Source organism: Ictidomys tridecemlineatus, chromosome 10 (genome assembly GCF_052094955.1).
Source record: "Ictidomys tridecemlineatus isolate mIctTri1 chromosome 10, mIctTri1.hap1, whole genome shotgun sequence".
NCBI classification, from domain to species: domain Eukaryota; kingdom Metazoa; phylum Chordata; class Mammalia; order Rodentia; family Sciuridae; genus Ictidomys; species Ictidomys tridecemlineatus.
This window is the reverse complement of record NC_135486.1, coordinates 63,319,190-63,337,496: the sequence shown is the minus strand read 5'-3', so window position 1 is coordinate 63,337,496 and position 18,307 is coordinate 63,319,190. Positions and strand designations below refer to the sequence as shown.

Here is an 18,307-nt window from a genome sequence, read left to right as displayed (position 1 = left end):
TTTTTTTTTTAATTTGGTACCAGGGATTGAACCCAGAGGAACTTAACCACTGGACCACACCCCCCAACCCATTTGTTTTTGTTTTAGATTTTGAGACAGTCTTGCAAAGCTCTCTGAACTTGTGATCCCCCTGCCTCAGCCTCTTGAGTGGCTGGGTTACAGTTTGTGCCACCGTGCCCAGCTCGATCTAATCAAGAAATTTCAGTGCAGAGCTGACAAGCACAAGGCTGACTTTGAGCTCGGTGAGAGCTTGCTAGAAATGCAGATTCCCCTAAGCAATGTCCTGGTGTCTTGATAAAGTTCATTAGTAAACACCAATGCTTTTTTTAAAAAGAATCTGAAGGTTTTGGATTTCTTCTATCAAAAAAGTCATTCTTTCTAGTTCCATGTAAAACGAAATGAACTTTTTAAGACTCACTAGGGACAATAGGAGTGGGCTTTTTTTTCCTCCTAAGTGCCTTTCAGTCTAACATCTCTGTCACATACACTCTGATGTCTTCATGGAAAGAAAGAACCCTGTAACTCTGGGGGATTCTAGAGCCTTCTAGCCTCCTGCAACTTTTCCTGCCACCACACCCCCCAAGTCTTGAGTTTGGCAAGACTCAGCACTACTTTTGTTTGAAAAAAAAATTGATGATATTCTTTTAAAATATGTGGCTATAAATGATATCTAACCAAGTATGTTATGAAAATATTTCTGAACCCTGGCAGAATTCTGCCTAGCAGTTTAACATGATAAAATGATGACTGATTTTAGCTTTTTTCTTCTCTACACCCAAAACTTTGATATCTCCTCTAACAAGATCTGACCTGTAAAGATTCTACATAGAAGTTATGCCAATTCCCTTCAAATGATGGAAAAACTACAGAAAGGCAACAGTTGAACTTGCTGACACAGGTTTGATTTTAATCACTGAAGCAGAACAAGGTTTTGATCTTAGTTGCTAATGATGAACTAATCTTTAGAAGAGCAAAGGTGAGTGCTGGTTTGCAAGCCAACACAACATTTTTATGTTCCCTTTACCTAATTCATTGGTCTCTCACAGGTAGAATCTGCCTTCTGGGAGTGCCTGTTTTATATGCACTGGGTCTCATCTCTACTTCACTGCCACCCACAGGTACTTTACAGACCTCACATACCTGACTTGCCACAGGCACACTCTGGCTCTTGATGAGAGACAGGTGGACTACCTGAAGTCTGGTGTCAAGCTAAAGTCGGCATCATTTGTTTTTTGTTTGGCTTTTTTTTTTTTTTTTTTTTTTTTTTTTGCATTCAGATGTCATAATGTTAATTATTTGGAAAAGCTTTTCTTTAGCAAGGACAGCTAGGTGTTCATTAAGCTCAAAATCAGTTGCCAGATGAAAACATCTGTCCACAATCATGGACTAAGATAGGACTGACTGGAAGCCACTGCTGGGGACGGGTAGTGGCTTCTGTAAACTAGTGTTTTACAGGAGCATAGCCCTTAGCCCTGAAGGACCTCTGATTAGTGTACATAGTGTCCTCAGAAGACTGCACCTGGCGGAAGGTAGGTCCTGCGCCCACCATGCACATGTCCCAGCTCCTAATACACTGATGACAGAAAAGATATGCTCAGTACCTATCAGCAGATGTAGTATAGTAGGCACTTAATAAATACTTGAGTGTGGTTTTAAGAGGAGTCCAGGGGCAGAGAACAGAACCACCTTACTGTTACAAGTTGCTGTTGCCCCAGTTTCCTCCTCTGGTGCTAGGGAGGCATGATGCATGGCAAAGACTGAGAACATCCAGGAGGACTTAATGCTGTGCAAGCTCAACTTAACAGAAACTGCAGGGACAGCCAGATGTGTTTGACATGGCCAGAATCACATAAGCCATTTGTATTTTGGGTTTTGTAGCAGTGGCGGCAGCTACCAGCTCCTTACTTCCAGTAAGCGAATGTCACCATCAATGGCCAGCATGTCAATGCGGCCAAGCTCTTTAAATCTGTGCTTGTACTCCAGGCTGTGCACGCCATTTACTGCAACCTTGAATTCTCTAACATCACAATAAATTATCATCTGAAAGGAAAGGAAACACACCATTAGTGGCCTCCCTGAGTTTGTCTGTTACACACTAATAGAGGGTCAAAGGAAAACCATCTGGTTTGCTTTCCTTCTAGAGTGGTTCTCCCAGCCTGCTGCTACTCACTTCCCTGCTGTCATTTCTAACATCCAAATCAACCAGGGTATGGGAGTGGCACTTCCAGTCTCCTGCTCAGATTCTCCATGTGGATCCTCAGGCACAGAGTCCCCAGGGCCTACTGACCTTCCTTTGCTCTGCTCACTCCTCCTGAAGCTCCCATCCTGCCCCTTGCTCCCGCAAAAACAGAAAGCTGCCCCTCATCTCAGTGTTTAGGAACTGATGAAGGAGGGAGGCTGCTTGTATCTTTACCCTTACTCATTGAGAGGCTTTCCAATTTACAGGCTGGGGACTAAGAGCCTTGGGTTCTTTTCTGCCTCAAGCTATAGGGTCTTGGGCAAGTCAGACCTTTATAGGTGATTTTAGAAGCTTGAGACATTATTAACTCAGGACCTTGGTGGTCCTGAGGCCATTTCAGCTCTGCACAACTCGACTTCAATGTGTCTCCTCAAAGCTGAGTTATGGGATACTCTGGAGTAATAGCATTCTGGCAGTTTCATCACTAGGAGTAGCACTTTGGAGTGCTTTACTTAAACAATGAGATGCACACCCAAAAGCCCAGTGTCCTTTCACATCACCTGTATGCCTGATGCCAGTGTGGCCACTGATTCTACCCCACTGAAAAGGCTATTTTGGTGGCCTTGCACTGTGCTCCTTGCTATCCTGGAGACTTCAAAGAAAACAGAGCAGCACAGGATGTTGCTAATCCACCCATCCCTGGAGGCCAAAGATCTGCAGAGAAGCAAGTTAAGGGTCTTTATTCTTTTTTTGGTACTAGTGATTTAACCCAGGGCCAAGTCATATTCCCAGTCCTTTCTGAGACAGGGTCTCCTGAAGTTGCTTAAGGCCTTGCTAAATTGCTAAGGCTGGCCCTGAACTTGCAATCCTCCTGCCTTAGCCTCCCAAGCCACTGGGATTACACACAGGCACTATTGTGTCTGGTTAATGTCTGTTCTTTTGACAGTAGTATTACAAATGGCTGCCAAGGAAATTGGCAAGAACAAATGCCTGGGTAACAGCTGATCAAAATGAAAGTCCTAGGGCTATTTTTTTTTTTAATGGAGTTGGCTGGGAGTGTTGCTCAGTGGTACAGCACTTCCCCCCCACCATGCATGAGGCCCTGGGTTTCAACTTAGCACTGCAAAACTATAAATAAAAGAATAAGTGAATCTGAGAAAAGCCTATTTAAAATGAAAGTAATGACATAGTGGGCAAATCTGAGATAATCTCAGAAGCATAATAAAAATCAGACATTTCAGGCCACAGTCTGGCTGGGCACAAATCACGAGCCACTGAAGCAGGAACAAACTTTATTTCTGAACTCCACCAGCACACTCCACACTCAGCTCCTCCAGGAACCAGCAACAGGAAATATCCCTCCTCCGGAATTTCCCTCCTACCACACTTCCCCAACCAATGGGAACTCTCTGGGAGTCCCACACAGCTCCAAAGTAGAGGCAGACAGCAGGGGTCTAATCTCCAATTGAATGCACATCTTAACATAATTATCATCTCAATGGCTTGCTGGTGTCACACCCTTTCAACCAAAAATGCCATGCTTCATTCCTACTTGGCTATGGCTCTCAGCATCAATCAAAATTTGAGTCACTGTGGAAGAGTGCCAACAGTGGTCAAGAGATAATTAACAATCCCACAGCAGAAAACAAAAGAGGGAGACTGGCATGATTTGAGAATGGATATAAGACACAGCATTAGTCCATCTCCCCTTAGCCAAGCTTGATACCATAGAACCAAACTTGGGCCCTGATAGGTCTAATTGTATCACTGGTTTTCTGTCACAAGCCACAGGGACCAACTTCCTTCTAGGATCCTTCATCTCCCTCCCGTGAACCCCAAGTCACCCTCTGTGCGCTGATTTCACCCTCTGTGCCCTGATTCCTGCCAATTTAGCAAGCCTGGGCCATTCTTTCCACCTGGAGTGAGTTGTTCAAATCATGCCCTAAATCTGGCCTTCCACATTCTTCCTAGCCTTCTGACTTCAATAACCACAACTTCACAGAACCTTCTATATGCCCACATATCTCTCTGATCCATAAGGGCATTCATCACACTGGAACTAGGGAGTGAGCCTTCTGTGAAACTGTTCTCCCGTTTCTAGCCTTGATGTTCCTGCTTCCAAGAACTAGTTCTGATGAGTCCTTGAAAGCCCAGTGCTTCAGAGCATATGATTGTCTAAAATGTGGAAGTGGGACCCAAATCAATGGCCTAGATGTGATAGTGTGTAGCAGTGAGATCTATGCTAGTGAGCAAGCCCAAACAGCCACCCAGCAGCCACCATTCAAGGACTTCATTCTCTGCTCAGCATCTCAGGAACTTATTTTGGGAAAGCATGTGTTACCACAGTACTGAAATATTTGGGGACTCAGGACTACTTGCCTTTTAGCTGCAAGGGTCTGATGTATTTTTTTCTTACACACATAGAGAAAGGAAGAAAGGGCTGCCACGTGAAACTGTGCCAAAATGGCAGGTGACATATGTGCAAACCACCAATTTGGGGATTCCTACATTGTGTCCACCTTAGACTACACATATCACTCAAGTCCTGAGACAAGTTTGCAGGATTTGCTTTCCTGTCCCATTTTCAAAAAATATACTCTTACCTCAAAGTACATCCCAGGACTAAATGGGAAACAGGTAATATTTCTCTCTTCTTCTCCCCAGGCCTCCTGAAGGAAAGAATTTCTTACAAATGCTTTAATATTCAGGCGTGGGTTCAAGTGTAGAGCGATATCCTTTGATTTTCCTGATACTAGATCAACATTAAAGCTTTTGAGAGGAAAAAAACAAAAAAACACTTAGTTAACCAAGTAGGACAGAGTAGTGGCAGATTCTGCAATCTTAACATCAACTTAACTGTGACCATGACTGCATCCAACTGATATGCACAGGGACAGGGGACACAGGCAAAGGTAAATTTCCAATCTGAGGAGATAGCATTCCACTAGTATGTTGCTTGTAAAATGAAAATAACAAAAACTTTAACATCAGTGTTGAGGCTGAGATCCAGCTAGGCAGAAGCGCAAGGCTCAGTGCTGGAAAAGGAAATGACTGCTTCAGGCTGTAGAAGGCAGGCCTGGTCATGTGGGTGTTGTAGTCATCTGCATGAGCTCGTCTTGAATACATTCTACTGTCTAGGAAATAGTTCTATTTCAAGCTTTCAGAAATCTGGCCATCTCTGAAAAAGGTTCTTAAAGCAGAAATGTTCTAAGTCACAAGATAGGAGGGGCTCTAAAAAAGCTGCCCAGTATCCTGGGGCTGCTCTGGAGTTCTAGGAGGGCCTTGAAGACAGAAATGCTACCCTCTTGTCTGGCTAGAAAAGATTCTGGTCAGCACACTGGATTTCAGTCCTGGCTCAGTCTAATTTCCTCTTGCTTTAACGTTCTGTCTTTCAAATGCGGTCTGTCATTAGCCCCACTTATAGCCCCGAGGATCATCATGAGGAAAAGGAGGCCTTAGGCGCCTGGCAGGGACTCCAACTCACTGTAACAGCCATACTGACCCTTTGGCATCTGCATGCACTTCTCCTTTCACAACAACAGTTCGTCCAGGGCCCATGGGGGAGTTCAACCTCGCTTCAAATGGCAGAGTCTAAAAAGAAGCCACATTGAAAACCAGGAAGCGACTTCATGAGGAAACTGGCCACGTACCATGGGGGCATGGTTCAGAGAGCCTGGAAATCCCATGAGGGGACACACCAAGTCTGCTTTGGTCCCTAATGGGGACCTAACATGCCTAGCTCACAGCATGTAACCGATGACAACATTTACACCACCAAGTGAGGGGGCATGGGTGGCCCTGATGCCCTGCACACAGGGCATCACTCTGGCAAAGCCACCTGTGCATTCTGCCTGAAGGGGAGGCAGCCATGCTGGAAGGAGTTGAGGACAGAGGTGAAGGACTCAGAAACATGCCTGGGTGCCGCCTGTGTCTGTCCAGTGACAACACACAAGCGTGACTAGCTGCTCTGGGCTGCTACTGGGGGGCAGAAATGATGAACATAATTATAACTTAATCTTTATGTAAAGGTAAGAAAATTTTTGGCTCTTCAAACCTTTGACAAAGAGTTGGTAGGTAGTATTTTGGTGGAAGTCAAAGTGTGATTGGCAGTCGGATCTCTGCTCTTGGTGTAGACAGTTTTGGGTACGATTTTAGAAATGTCTCCTCTATTACTAGGCTGCAGGGAAACAGTTCTACAGTAAGGTATGGAAAGAAGGAAGCTGCCTTTCAAGGTTAAACTATTCATTTTTGAGGCAATTTTATAAAATGTTCTTCATTGAATGACCAGAAAAAAATACTTACAAGCTGTGAAATGCCAGACTTTTGTACCTATTGGAAGAGAAAGAAAAATAAGAATGTTTAAAGGAAAGACTGACATTCCATAATAGAAGCAGTCTGATGTGGTTAGTCAGCCTGAGCTCAGCTCTGGGCCACCAGTGCCCACTCTACTCTGGGTATGGCACCCAGGCGGGCAGCCAGTGCTTTATCCTGGGTGCCATGGCTGGAACACACCAACAGCTCTGTTCATCTGAACCTTCATCCTCCTCCATAAACTGGTAATATTTTATATAACTACATGTGAACTTCAAACACATCCTTTCCTAGTACCACCCAAATGCTGAAATTATGTGCTGTGAAATATGAATGTGTGAAAGGGGACAGACTGACTTTTATCCATTAAGACTAGAAAAGATGCAGGCTGGGGTTGTAGCTCAGCGGTAGAGTGCTCGCTCGCACCTGTGAGACCTAGGTTCAGTCCTCAGCACCACATAATAATATATGAATAAAATAAAGGTACTGTGTCCAACTACAACTAAAAAATAAATATTAGGGCTGGGGATGTGGCTCAAGCGGTAGCGCGCTCGCCTGGCATGCGTGCAGCTCGGGTTCGATCCTCAGCACCACATACAAACAAAGATGTTGTGTCCACCGATAACTGAAAAATAAATATTAAAAAAATTCTCTCTCTCTCTCTCTCTCTCTCTCTCTCTCCCCTTCTCCCTTTCTCACTCTCAAAAAATATTAAAAAAAAAAAAGACTAGCAAAGATGCAATTTTTAAATTGCACTTGTTCCCAAGAGGGAGGACATACACATGGATCTGTGCCACAGATTGATGTTCAATACTTTAAAATGCCTTGTGTCAAACTGAAACTATGGAGCTTTCATCTCACTCTAGTCAGAATGGCAATTATCAATAATACAAATAACAATAAATGTAGGATGTGGGGGAAAAGGTGCACTCATACATTGCTGGTGAGACTTGCAAATTGTTGCACCCACTATGGAAAGCAGTATGGAGATTCCTCAGAAAACTTGGAATGGAACCACTACTGGACCCAGTTATCCCACTCCTCAGTAAATATACCCAAAGGACTTAAAATCAGCATACTATAGTGATGTGGTCACATCAATGTTTACAGCAGCTCAATTCACAATAGCTAAACTATGGAACCAGCCTAGATGTCCTTCAACAGATGAATGGATAAAGAAAATGTGGTACATATATTACTCATCCATAAAGAGAAATGAAATTATGACATTTGCTGGTAAAAGGATAGAACTGGGGACTATCATGTTAAGTGAAATAAGCTAATCTCAAAAAACCAAAGGCCAAATATTCTCTCTGATACATGGATGCTAGCTCACAATAAGGGCAGTAGGGGCAGGTAGGGAAGAACAGAAGTACTTTGGATTAGACAAAGGAGAATGAAGGGAAGGGAGGTAGAATGGAAATAGGAAAGACAGTAGAATGAATGGGACATAAATTTCCTATGTTCATATATGAATACATGTACATCATGCACAACCAGAAGAATGGGAAGTTATACTCCATGTATGTATAATATTTGAAAATACACTATACTTTCATGTATAACTAAAAAGAACAAATAAAATAAAAAGTTGATGCTGCAGTCTTGCAAATTACAAATAAAGTGATAAAAATAAATCAGGAAAAAAATGCCTCATGCCAGGACCAGTCAAGAGCAAGAACAAGAGGTGTGTTTCACATGAGACACACATACACTAACAGGTTAAGCATCAGTTCCTGGTACTCTGAGAAATATGTGCCACTCTGTTTAAATGATTGCTTCCAGCCTGGCCTCATAGTAAAAGTGTATTTTTAAAAACCCAGTCTTCCTTCCATCTGATAGCAACTTAAAAAAAAACACATTTCATTAAAAGATTTCATGGGGCTGGGGTTGAAGCTCAGTGGTACAGTACTTGCCTAGCATGTGTAAGGCCCTGGGTTTGATCCTCAGCACCACATAAAAGTAAATAGATAAAATAAAGGTATGTGTCTAATTACAAAAAAAAAAAATTTTAAAAATATAAAAAAAGATTTCATACTTACATTTTCTCTACTTATCTGTGTCAGTCCCAGAGTGGATGCCTGAGTATTCTGTAAATCCTAAAGAAAAGATAGTAAAGGTTAATATCCATCAGAATGTAACCTATTCAACACAGCAAAAAATTAAATGGTACTAAATATGAAAGTATCCTTGAAAATTATGATCCCAAAACACCTGACACTGGGGCTTCCCACAGTGGCAAGCGTTAAAGAGAATCAGCTCAGATTTCAACAAGAATGTGAGCAGATGGTACTGCCGCTGAGAGTGCCAACTGTTTTCATCTTTCAGGGCAAGTTGGCAATATACAGCAAAACTTAAACTGCAAATACTCTGACTCAGATACTGCACTTCTAGGAAAGTGGAAAAACTCCACTGTGCTCCCATGAAAGGAAAATACATCTTCTCCAGCTAAAAAGGTTGGTTGCTTTGCTAGAATAAAGCCCTGGTCAAGAAATTGAGGAAGAGATTTATTTTATTTATTTTTATCTCATCATTTTATCTCATCATTTTATTTTTATCTCATCTGAAGATGTTAAAAGATATTTTCTGCCATTCCTTATGAAAACATCATCAAAAAAAGGCCCACACTATGCATGAAAGGTACTCACCAGGCTGAAGCTAAAGCCCACTGAGTGGACATTTACTTGGCCATAAATGCCCAGGGTGTCTATTTTCTCTGGGCTGATCCTGTGGGCATAGAGCAGAATGTGTTTTCCATTCACAGCCACCTGGAGGGACAGAGAAAACAGCACCCCCAAAACAGTTAATAAATTAACATTATCCAAATCCAAATGTTTCCTTGGCTTTCATTTTGTGCCTTTTCCCACAGGTCTCTACTTAGAGCTGACCAAATTACAGCAGAAAACAGCCTCTGCACAGCAGAGTTCCTGAAGGTTCTGGGTTCCTGATCTGATTAAGCGCCCTGAACCACCTCCCCAGACAGACATGCACAGTCAGGGACATATGCACAAGCACATGCACATCTGTGAACCTGGGCAGGTGCAGCAGAAATGCAGGGACTCAGGTCCTGGGGCCTGGGAACCGAGGTTAACGATTTGCCCCACATTTCTCCCTCACACAGTCTTTGGGGACCACTCTAACAAAGACCACCCATGTGTCAGAAGTTTCACAAAAATGTATTGAGTGTGTGAAGTGGATGAACACGGGCAAGTTCCCATCTCATCTGGGACTGCTTTCTACCCGTGAAGAGGAGCCAGCATGGCCTCAGCCTCAGTGGGCACAGATGTGAGTAGAGAGCAGCGCAGCTCCTGCAAGTCCTCAGCATAGTGCCAGTCACAAACAGGGCCAACCCCTAGCTCCTTCCCCTTGCCTTCCACCACATGCAGGGACCACATTAGAACACAAGCAGCACACAAGATGGTCTCTGACTCAAGGAGTGTAAAATCCCACCAGGGAGCAAAGTAAAAATGTTAAAGCAGGAACAATAGTACAGGGACTGCTGTCCTAACAGGAGGCTAGAAAGGGCGAAGAAGGGTGAGAAGAGGGAAGTCTAGGAGGTTAGAGGATTTTCCCCTGGGAGCAGTACCCATGGGCCAGGGTGTTGCACAGACCTGCACAGGGCCCTAGTGGAGTTGTGGGATCTCTAGTCTGCAAGAGCTCCGTGGGCCTGAGTGCCAGCAGGGGCTCCAGAAAGAAATTCCACCTCCCACCATACACTTAGGATATGAAAAAAAAAACAGAAAGCCAGGGAGAATTTACCAGGTCCTCATGATTCTACATAACTGTCCTATGGCAAGACCTCACACTCAGGATGCTGTCTATAATTTACTTTCTCACACTTAATGTGATGCTATGACAATTCAGAACTGAGCCCTGCTGGAGGAAATGTGACTGAGATGCAGCGACAGTGGGCCTGTGTCCTGAATGTTCACAACATGCTGGAGAGTAGCTGTGCCCCACTCACAGCTAGGTGCCTGCTGGTCCTACTTCGGAGGACAAGTACACAGCCTTGCACGTTCTCGGGTGAAAGATGCAGATGGCGAGTTTGAAAATGTTAAGTGCTCCCAGGACACTTGTCCCCACTAGTTAGGACTCTGCCTGTCCTTCTCCAGAGCCTACCTGGAATTTGTCCTTCAGTACCATAATCACAATTTCAAATGATTTTTCCTTTTTGAAGGGCATGTCATAGGTGATCTCTTCCCATCCCCATTTTTCACTTATCAGAGTGTTGCAAACAATGCAGTTGGTCCTTTTGAAACGAGGGTTGAAGTGAAAAGCTACGTCAGCTCGAGGTTTTATGCTGCTGCCACACTGTAAGTCCACCTGGAATCTGTGAGAAAGAACAGGTACCATATGAGGCCCAGAGGCCAGCAAAAGGGAAAATCCCAGAAAGCACCCAGGCCAAGTGATACATGACCGTTGTTCTTTACTTGCAGGGCCACAACAGCTAGATGCCTCACCTTCCTTTCCTTCCTCCTCAATAACAAGAGCCCTTCAGTCTGAGCTGAGTCTCCCTTGGCCTGCATGGTCAAAGCTCTGCCAATATTGGAAGCTGTCTTGAAGGCAAGCTGACATTTGCCCTTTGTCCTCCATGATCTGCCTATCCTCACACATGCCCAACTGCCCAAAACAATAATGGGGGCTAGAATTCCAGCTGAGGGAATCCAGACAGAGGACCTCCCCCTAGGGACAGCAGGGCACAGCCAGACCCTTCCTTCTCTTCCGACTTGAGGAGTTGACTGCCAACATCTGGGTGCCTGCATGAGATCTGACCTTATTAAACCATGTTTAGGTGTCAGCCACACAGCTGAGCCCAGCTCTGACACATCCCAGTCCAGGCTGTGCACCCAAAGCACTCAGTTTCCCCCATTTGAAGCTATCCCAAATGGTCTTAAGAGATGCTGTGGGAATGTTAGACTATGCCTGAACCACCTCTGAAGCATGAGAAAACTATTCCCTTTTTTGTTGATATATCTTATTCTCATATTAAAATCAAACTTTTAGGGCTGGGGTTGTGGTTCAATGGTAGAGCACTTGCTTCACATGTGTGGGCACTGGGTTTAATTCTCAGCACTGCATATAAATAAATTAATTAATTAAGGTCCATCAACAACTAAAAAACAAAAAATTTTTTAAATCAGACTTTTAGCAAGAAATAAAAAATTCCAATAATCTTTCCTCAATTATTCATTTCCATCTCCTCAGCACCTTGATGGAGCTGTTGATGAAACCAGATCAGGCCTCAGAGTATCCAAATGGTCTCTCCCACATTATTTTTTTGTTGTTACAATTACATACATACAGTTTATGGTTTTTTCCTTCTAACACAATGATCTTACCTGTCTGCATCACTAGGAACATGCCCACGGATTACAATCAATGATCCAGGATCCAGTTGCTCAGAAATGGTGCCCACATAGGGGATCATCTAAGGGAAAAAAATTGAACAAATATACATTTACATAAACAAAATTACTTACGAAGTAGTTATGACCAAACCCAGTGACTGACAAAATATACTACAGTTTTATTTTATTTTTTTATAGGATTTGCAATTTTATTTTCTTTTTCTCAGTTACTATTATTTCCAGATGTGTCTGGGAGCATCATTATACCCATTTTGCAGAACTGACACTTAACTAGATAAAGTTTGACTTTTGCTCAATGTCAAATATTGCAAAGTGCTTTGAGAATGACTACATTTTTTAAAGGCTGAATATAAATTGCTTGGAATCCAGCATCTTTCAAGCCATCTTCACTAATCAAACGTTTACAAGGGATCAACCAACAGAGCTAGGATCCCACAGTATCTGCAAATTACTCTTAGTTCCTTAGAACAAAGACATACTGCTTTTATTTTAGTTTTAGTTTTAGTTTTTTAGTTTTATTTTTTAGTTGTTGATAGACCTTTATTTTATTTATTTATGTGTGGTGCTGAGAATCAAATTCAGTGCCTCACACATGCCAGGCAAGTGCATTATCACTGAGCCCAGCCCTAGCCCCAACATACTGCTTTTAATTTGGGCAAGGGCTTTGTGAATTAAAATTTCTACTTAATATAGTAATCGTAAGAAGAAAAAGAATGACTTGGAACCTCAAACTTCCCACCCCTCTCCCCACTGCTTCATAGATGATTCCAGCAGAAGGCTTAAGACCACCCAAAGCCTGTGGCCCAGGCTGATGGAGACAGCAACAAGCCACTGCCTCTGGCAGGGTTCCAAAGTAAGCCACACCCTCGAGCCTGGGGTTCTAGGCCCTGACTTCCACTGAACTTTCACATCACAGCCCAGAGAACCAGAGAGCTGTGCATCTTAAGGATGAGCTCTTATTTTAATGTTTATATTTACTGATTTAATTGTTATCATGGTACAGTTCTGTAGCTCTGGGAGTCTAGGAGTCTCTCAAGACATGCACCTACCTATTTATTCTGGCCCAGGCCATATGTGGATCCCATGCTGTCCCCTCATTACCCAGATCCCAGCCTTTTTGTCTGGGACCTGTCAGATCTTCTTTCCCCTTTCCTAGACATGACTCCCTGTCCCTGAATGGGGACCTGCGTCACATGGCTACATCTTCTGCATCAACAACCATCTCCTTCCTCTCCTTTGGAGCCTCTGACAAGAATGTGCAGGCCAGATGTCAGCATGTTTTAGGCCACACTGGCCTGAGTGATGACATGCATGCCTAAGCCTACCCAAGGTGACTCTGATCAAATCAAGAGGAAGGACACAAAAGAAGAGAAGCTATAGTGCTGACTGGTAGCTCATATGTGGCAAGATCTTAGCTGGAGCATGGCCTTCCCGTGGAACCTTTCCCCAGTTCCCAGGCTGATGAGCTGCCCCTGTTCATCACAACACTTTAGAGTCTGTTTGTTGGCACACAGATCTGCCCTGATGCTGAGCCTTGTGGATAGGCCTGGGTCACCACCTTTCCCTCACCAGGACCAAGGTCAAGAGATGATCAATAACTCTCACAGCCTGGTCACTGGGTTCTGGCAGACTGCATGCAGAGAAGTGATCAAGCAGATGCTGAACTTTGAGCCAAGGCAGCGAGCTCCTACTGCTTTAGCAATAAGACAAAAAATGATGGAAGCCAGTCATTCCACTGGGGTCATGGCCAATCACTGCAGCAGGCAGGGTGAGGAGAGGACAGAGGTCCAGTAGATCAGAGGAAAAATCCATCAACCACACAGATGATGGCTGCAGCTGCATTACTGGGTAGGTGGCTGGTTTTGCATACAGGGAATATAAATGGAATTACACTTCCATCCTGTTCTGAGCCACAACTGACTCTGAATATACACAGTAGCATCTTCTATAATGGAAGTCTCTTAAGATGGGCAGATTTGTAATTTCATACTTTACAGATGTTAAGATTAATATCTGCAATTTGTTTTTTCCTTTTAAGATGGGTGGCTTACTATGTTTGTTGCCCAGGTGGCCTCACATGGGTGATCCTGCTGCCTCAATTCCCAAGCAGCTTGGACTATAGGCATGCATGAATGCAGCTGGCTAAGTGTGCTGAATAACAATCTGGGTTTGATTTTCATGAGAAAGTCACCTACAAGATTATATACCATGATCTCAACTAAACTAATAAGTATAAGCATTAAAATAAAAACACTAAAGAATAAGCCAAAAATGTTGTAAGAGTTTCTGTGGAGAATGGGATTTTAATTTTCTTTATATATTTGTATAGTTTCCAGATTTCTGTAATAAGCACTTATATTCTTATAACCACAAAAATATCTTTAATTATATACTTAATTTCACAGTTGGGAAGAGCTTTTTGAGACCAAACAATCTATTTCCATCATTGTTAATCCCTTGTTTGCAAATGTAAATAAGTTGTTCTAGTCTGATAAGTATAAATAATCATGTTGAGAATTTTGGCCATTTGCTGCTGTGGTTTTCTGTGTTAATGCTTCCCATTTTGGAAAAGACCACAAGATATTCCACTGTTTTGGACCAAGTTCATGAGACAAAATGCCCTGCAGCCTACTCATGAGCACCTGCTCTTGTGACAAGGGAGAAGGGCACTGTTTTCCAGGCAACTCCAGGCTAGATGCTTTGCTGCTTCACAGGTCATTATTAACTTCTACAAAAAATTAGAAATCAGATGTAATCACATCAAACATAATGCCACCAGTTAAGCAGTGGTTACATGTGGTATATTACTTGCCAAAACATCTAGGTGATTCATCTTGCTTTGCCTTTCTGATGACTACTTATTCAATGCCTACTGCATGCAATTATTAAGTAGACTACAGTTTGTAGTTTATAAACACATCCCTTTCTGTGTCTAGAAAGTGTCCTCTCTCATGAACTTGACCTCAGCATAACTTCTCTCTTATGAACTTGACGCCACTGTCTGGCAGAACTCCCAGCTCAGACATTAAGTCAGAAGTAGTGACAAGAAGTCATAGGGATGCAGATTGCACTTCAGCAAGGGGACAGCAGTCACATCCATAGTCAGAGGCAGTGCCAGTGCCATAGCACCACCTGTGTTCAGGGGTAACAAGACTCACTGACAGCATTTCTGATATAAAATGAAGATACTGTCTCCCACATTTTCACTCAATTTGAAAGGAAAGAAAATTTAGAATATCATCAATGGAATAAGTCAAAGAGAAATGCTAAGAAAACAATACACGGGCTAGTTACAATATTATCTTTTCCTTCCCAAGAAGAGTTATTATAGACAAAGTTTGTACCAAATGGACCAAAAATTTTAAAACAAATGAAATAAAAATTAAAAGATGCAGTTGTCTTCATAATGCCTAATAAAGAACTCAGAAGAGACTCTATAATAAATACTTCCTCATTGTATGAACTGATCACTAACAAAATTAAATAACCACCATGTGAAAAACAGATTTTTAAAGTCCAGCTTACAATATATCCTAACTAATTAATTTAAAATCTCTTTGGTAGTGCGCCACGTTTTTTGTCTTTTGACCACTGGTAGAGCAAAAACTGCAAATGGGAGAGTAACTTCAGTGCAAGGTGGCACTTCATGCTATGAATACTTAACAATGCGGAAATTTAAAGACAGAGCAGAGTGTTATTCTTGCCATTCAGCTCAGTTTTTCTACCTAACCTTTTGTACCACTTTGTGAGAACTGATTGTGAAACAGAAAAACAAAAACAAAGCTATCTGCCAGAACATTCTCCTTGGAATCAGGTCATGATGTGTGTCTCCAGGCCCAAAGGCATTTTCTGGTCTCAAGCAGCACTGTCCTGCTTTCCTCTTCCTCAAGTCAGAAGTTGACTTATTTTTGTTCCAACTCTACAAGGTACGGGGCTAACTCCAAAAATTACAAGAATCACTAGTGTGCCAGAATCAAGACATGCTGGGATTTTAACCTAAAATAGTTTGCTAACTAACATTTAAAATGTCTATGCATGAAGGATACAGGTGAGCAGAAGCCCTGGCCATCTACTCTGTTCTCCAGCTTGAGTTAAGGGGATGCCCTTCAGTCACCTTGGCAGGCAGCTGTTATTATAATTATTATTAGTCTTAATCTTTTGCAGAATGTCAGTCTACAACCTTGAGATGTTTTTAGCCCTAACGTGCACAAAATCATTTTAAATGTCTCATGGGTTCCAAATTCTTCAAGTTTTCCTTTTTAAACCCATTACTACCAAATGCTAATTCTTCTAAAACTGAGTTTGTTTAATATAGTGGTTCTACCTCACACTACTCAATGATATTGAAACTCGGGAAAAGAAGTACAGCAACAAAATAATTAACAAAATAATTAACAAAAACGTAAGCCTATGGAGCTGGGGTTGTGGCTCAGTGGTGAAGTGCTCACCTAGCATGTGTGAGGCACTGAGTTAGATCCTCAGCACCCATAAAAGTAAATAAAAACAAAAATAAAGGTCTACAACTACAACAAACAACAAAAAAAAGTGAGCCTAGGACCTTACTTCAAGGGCTCTCATCACCTTTGTTGCCCAACAGTCTCCAATGGATTTACCAAAAACAATCCTGCCCTATCTCAGATCTAAATACAACTTCAGAGAAGTGGAAACTAAAGAGTTCTAAAAACTGAAGTGAGTCCTTTACTGCCCAGAGTGATCACTGCTGTTTTTGACAATCATAGTCATTTGGGGGTTCTTGGACCAGGCTGGTCTGGACAAGCCCCTGGTAACCTTGCTCTGTCTCACCACTGTTTTTTGTTTGTTTGTTTGTTTGTTTGTTTGTTTTTTAAGAGAGAGAGAGAATTTTATTTTTTAGTTTTCGGTAGACACAACATGTTTATTTGTATGTGGTGCTGAGGATCAAACCCAGGCTGCACGCATGCCAGGCGAGGTGGATACCACTTGAGCCACATCCCCAGCCCCTTAACACTGGCTTTTGACATTCTCCCTTCTCAATTACCAAAATGTATTTGAAAAGTGGAGGGGAAAGCTGAGACATTAACTTCTTATAGATAGTTCTAACTAAAAAATAAATTGAAAAACTTGGAAAGAATCCATTTCCCTTTTAAAGTGAGGTTTTATGGCCTGAGCCTCCCCACCCACCACCACCTCAAGCTGACATTTCTCCATGTGCTCGCACACATTTTTTGTTTGACACTATTCTCATGACTTGTATTGTCACTATAACCTCTCTCTCTCCCTAGGGGACAGGAACACCCACCACACTCCTACCACACAGTAGGTACATATTTGCTGAATTTTATTCTGGTCTCATTCCAATGAGTAATTACTATTCAATTGCATCTGCTCTCATTCCCGCCATGGGAAAAATGACTTGACAGAAATCCGTTACCGGGTTATAGATGATGTTCTGCAGGTTGTTTAAGGACAACATCATTCTTCTCAAACTTATTGTTGATTAGTCTCTCCTGAGTGTAAGATTTTACCCACGTTTCACTTAAAGGTTCCCCAGAGTGAAATTGAGGTACTCGCCCTGTGTAAAATCAAAATAGAGGGGAAAACAAGAATACGTCACCTTTTCTCATAACTACTTTCATGTTTAAAATGTTATTTTAGTAATATTTACCAATAGGTCATCGTTAATAAGATGTAACCCCATTCTTAAAATCGTACCAACGAACATAATTTGGGATTCTGAGTACAGGAAATATCTCTAAAATATTTCGGTGCAAGTTTTCTAATGTGGAATTCATTATTAAAATAACTAAACTCGGGACTGGGATCGATCTTCGTGGAGCACCCTTAGCATGTGCAAGGCCGCGGTCGTGCCCGCACACGGCCAGAGGAGCTGACCACTGCGGCGCCGCTCTCACCCTCCGGTTGGCGACCGGGACCGGTGCTCCTCCCCAGGCGGAGAGCTCTGCACCGTTGGGGGGACGGCAGCGCAGCCCCGAGAACCTGCCAGCGGCGGGCAGAGCCCAGTTCCCCGGGGGCCAGTCACCAGCCCGGCCCACCGCTGCTCCCCGGAGCCGACAGGGGGGCACCGCGACCCCGACGACCCTCGGCCCCCCGCGGGCCTGCGGCGGGGTGCCGGACCCCAGCCCGCCCATGAAGCTGAGCGTGGGACGGCGACGCCCCAGGCCCACCTCGGCTGGCGCAACTTCCAGGCCAGCGGGATCCCGGCCGTTCCGCAGCCAAGGCGGGTGCAGCGACTCACCCCAGGGCTGCCGAAGCTGGCGCTCCACCCGGTGTTTGTCCGCCGCGGGTCGCCGTCTGGGCTTCCGAGCCGAGTCCGAGGTGACTACGGAAGCCGGGGGAGTCAGTCCGCGTCCATTTCCGGGCGCCGCCGGGGTCCAAATGCGGGCGTCCTCGCGGCTCTGGGGACTTCCGGCGGGCCCAGCTGCTGACCGCTGCCCGAGTAGGCTTCGTA

At 43.5% G+C, this 18,307-nt stretch overlaps 1 protein-coding gene across 4 annotated transcripts; it reads right to left on the bottom strand.

Annotated features, from left to right (window-relative positions):
* Positions 1–880: 880 nt before the first annotated feature.
* On the bottom strand, positions 881–18,247 carry Lgals8 (galectin 8). Of its 4 annotated transcripts, none has more exons than XM_013356380.4 (11): positions 18,095–18,247; positions 17,270–17,410; positions 11,830–11,918; positions 10,610–10,820; positions 9,139–9,258; positions 8,533–8,589; positions 6,482–6,508; positions 6,234–6,356; positions 5,682–5,770; positions 4,783–4,948; positions 881–2,040 (listed from the first exon to the last, which is right to left on the bottom strand). In XM_013356380.4, exons 2-11 carry the CDS (start codon positions 17,312–17,314, stop codon positions 1,891–1,893), a joined length of 1,077 nt encoding a protein of 358 aa, XP_013211834.1. In that variant the 5' UTR covers positions 17,315–17,410; positions 18,095–18,247; the 3' UTR covers positions 881–1,890. The 4 variants fall into 4 exon arrangements, with proteins under 4 accessions (XP_013211834.1, XP_005320410.1, XP_013211835.1 ...); XM_005320353.5 differs by having other exon boundaries at positions 18,024–18,171; XM_013356381.4 differs by lacking the exon at positions 6,234–6,356 and having other exon boundaries at positions 18,095–18,245.
* Positions 18,248–18,307: the final 60 nt, after the last annotated feature.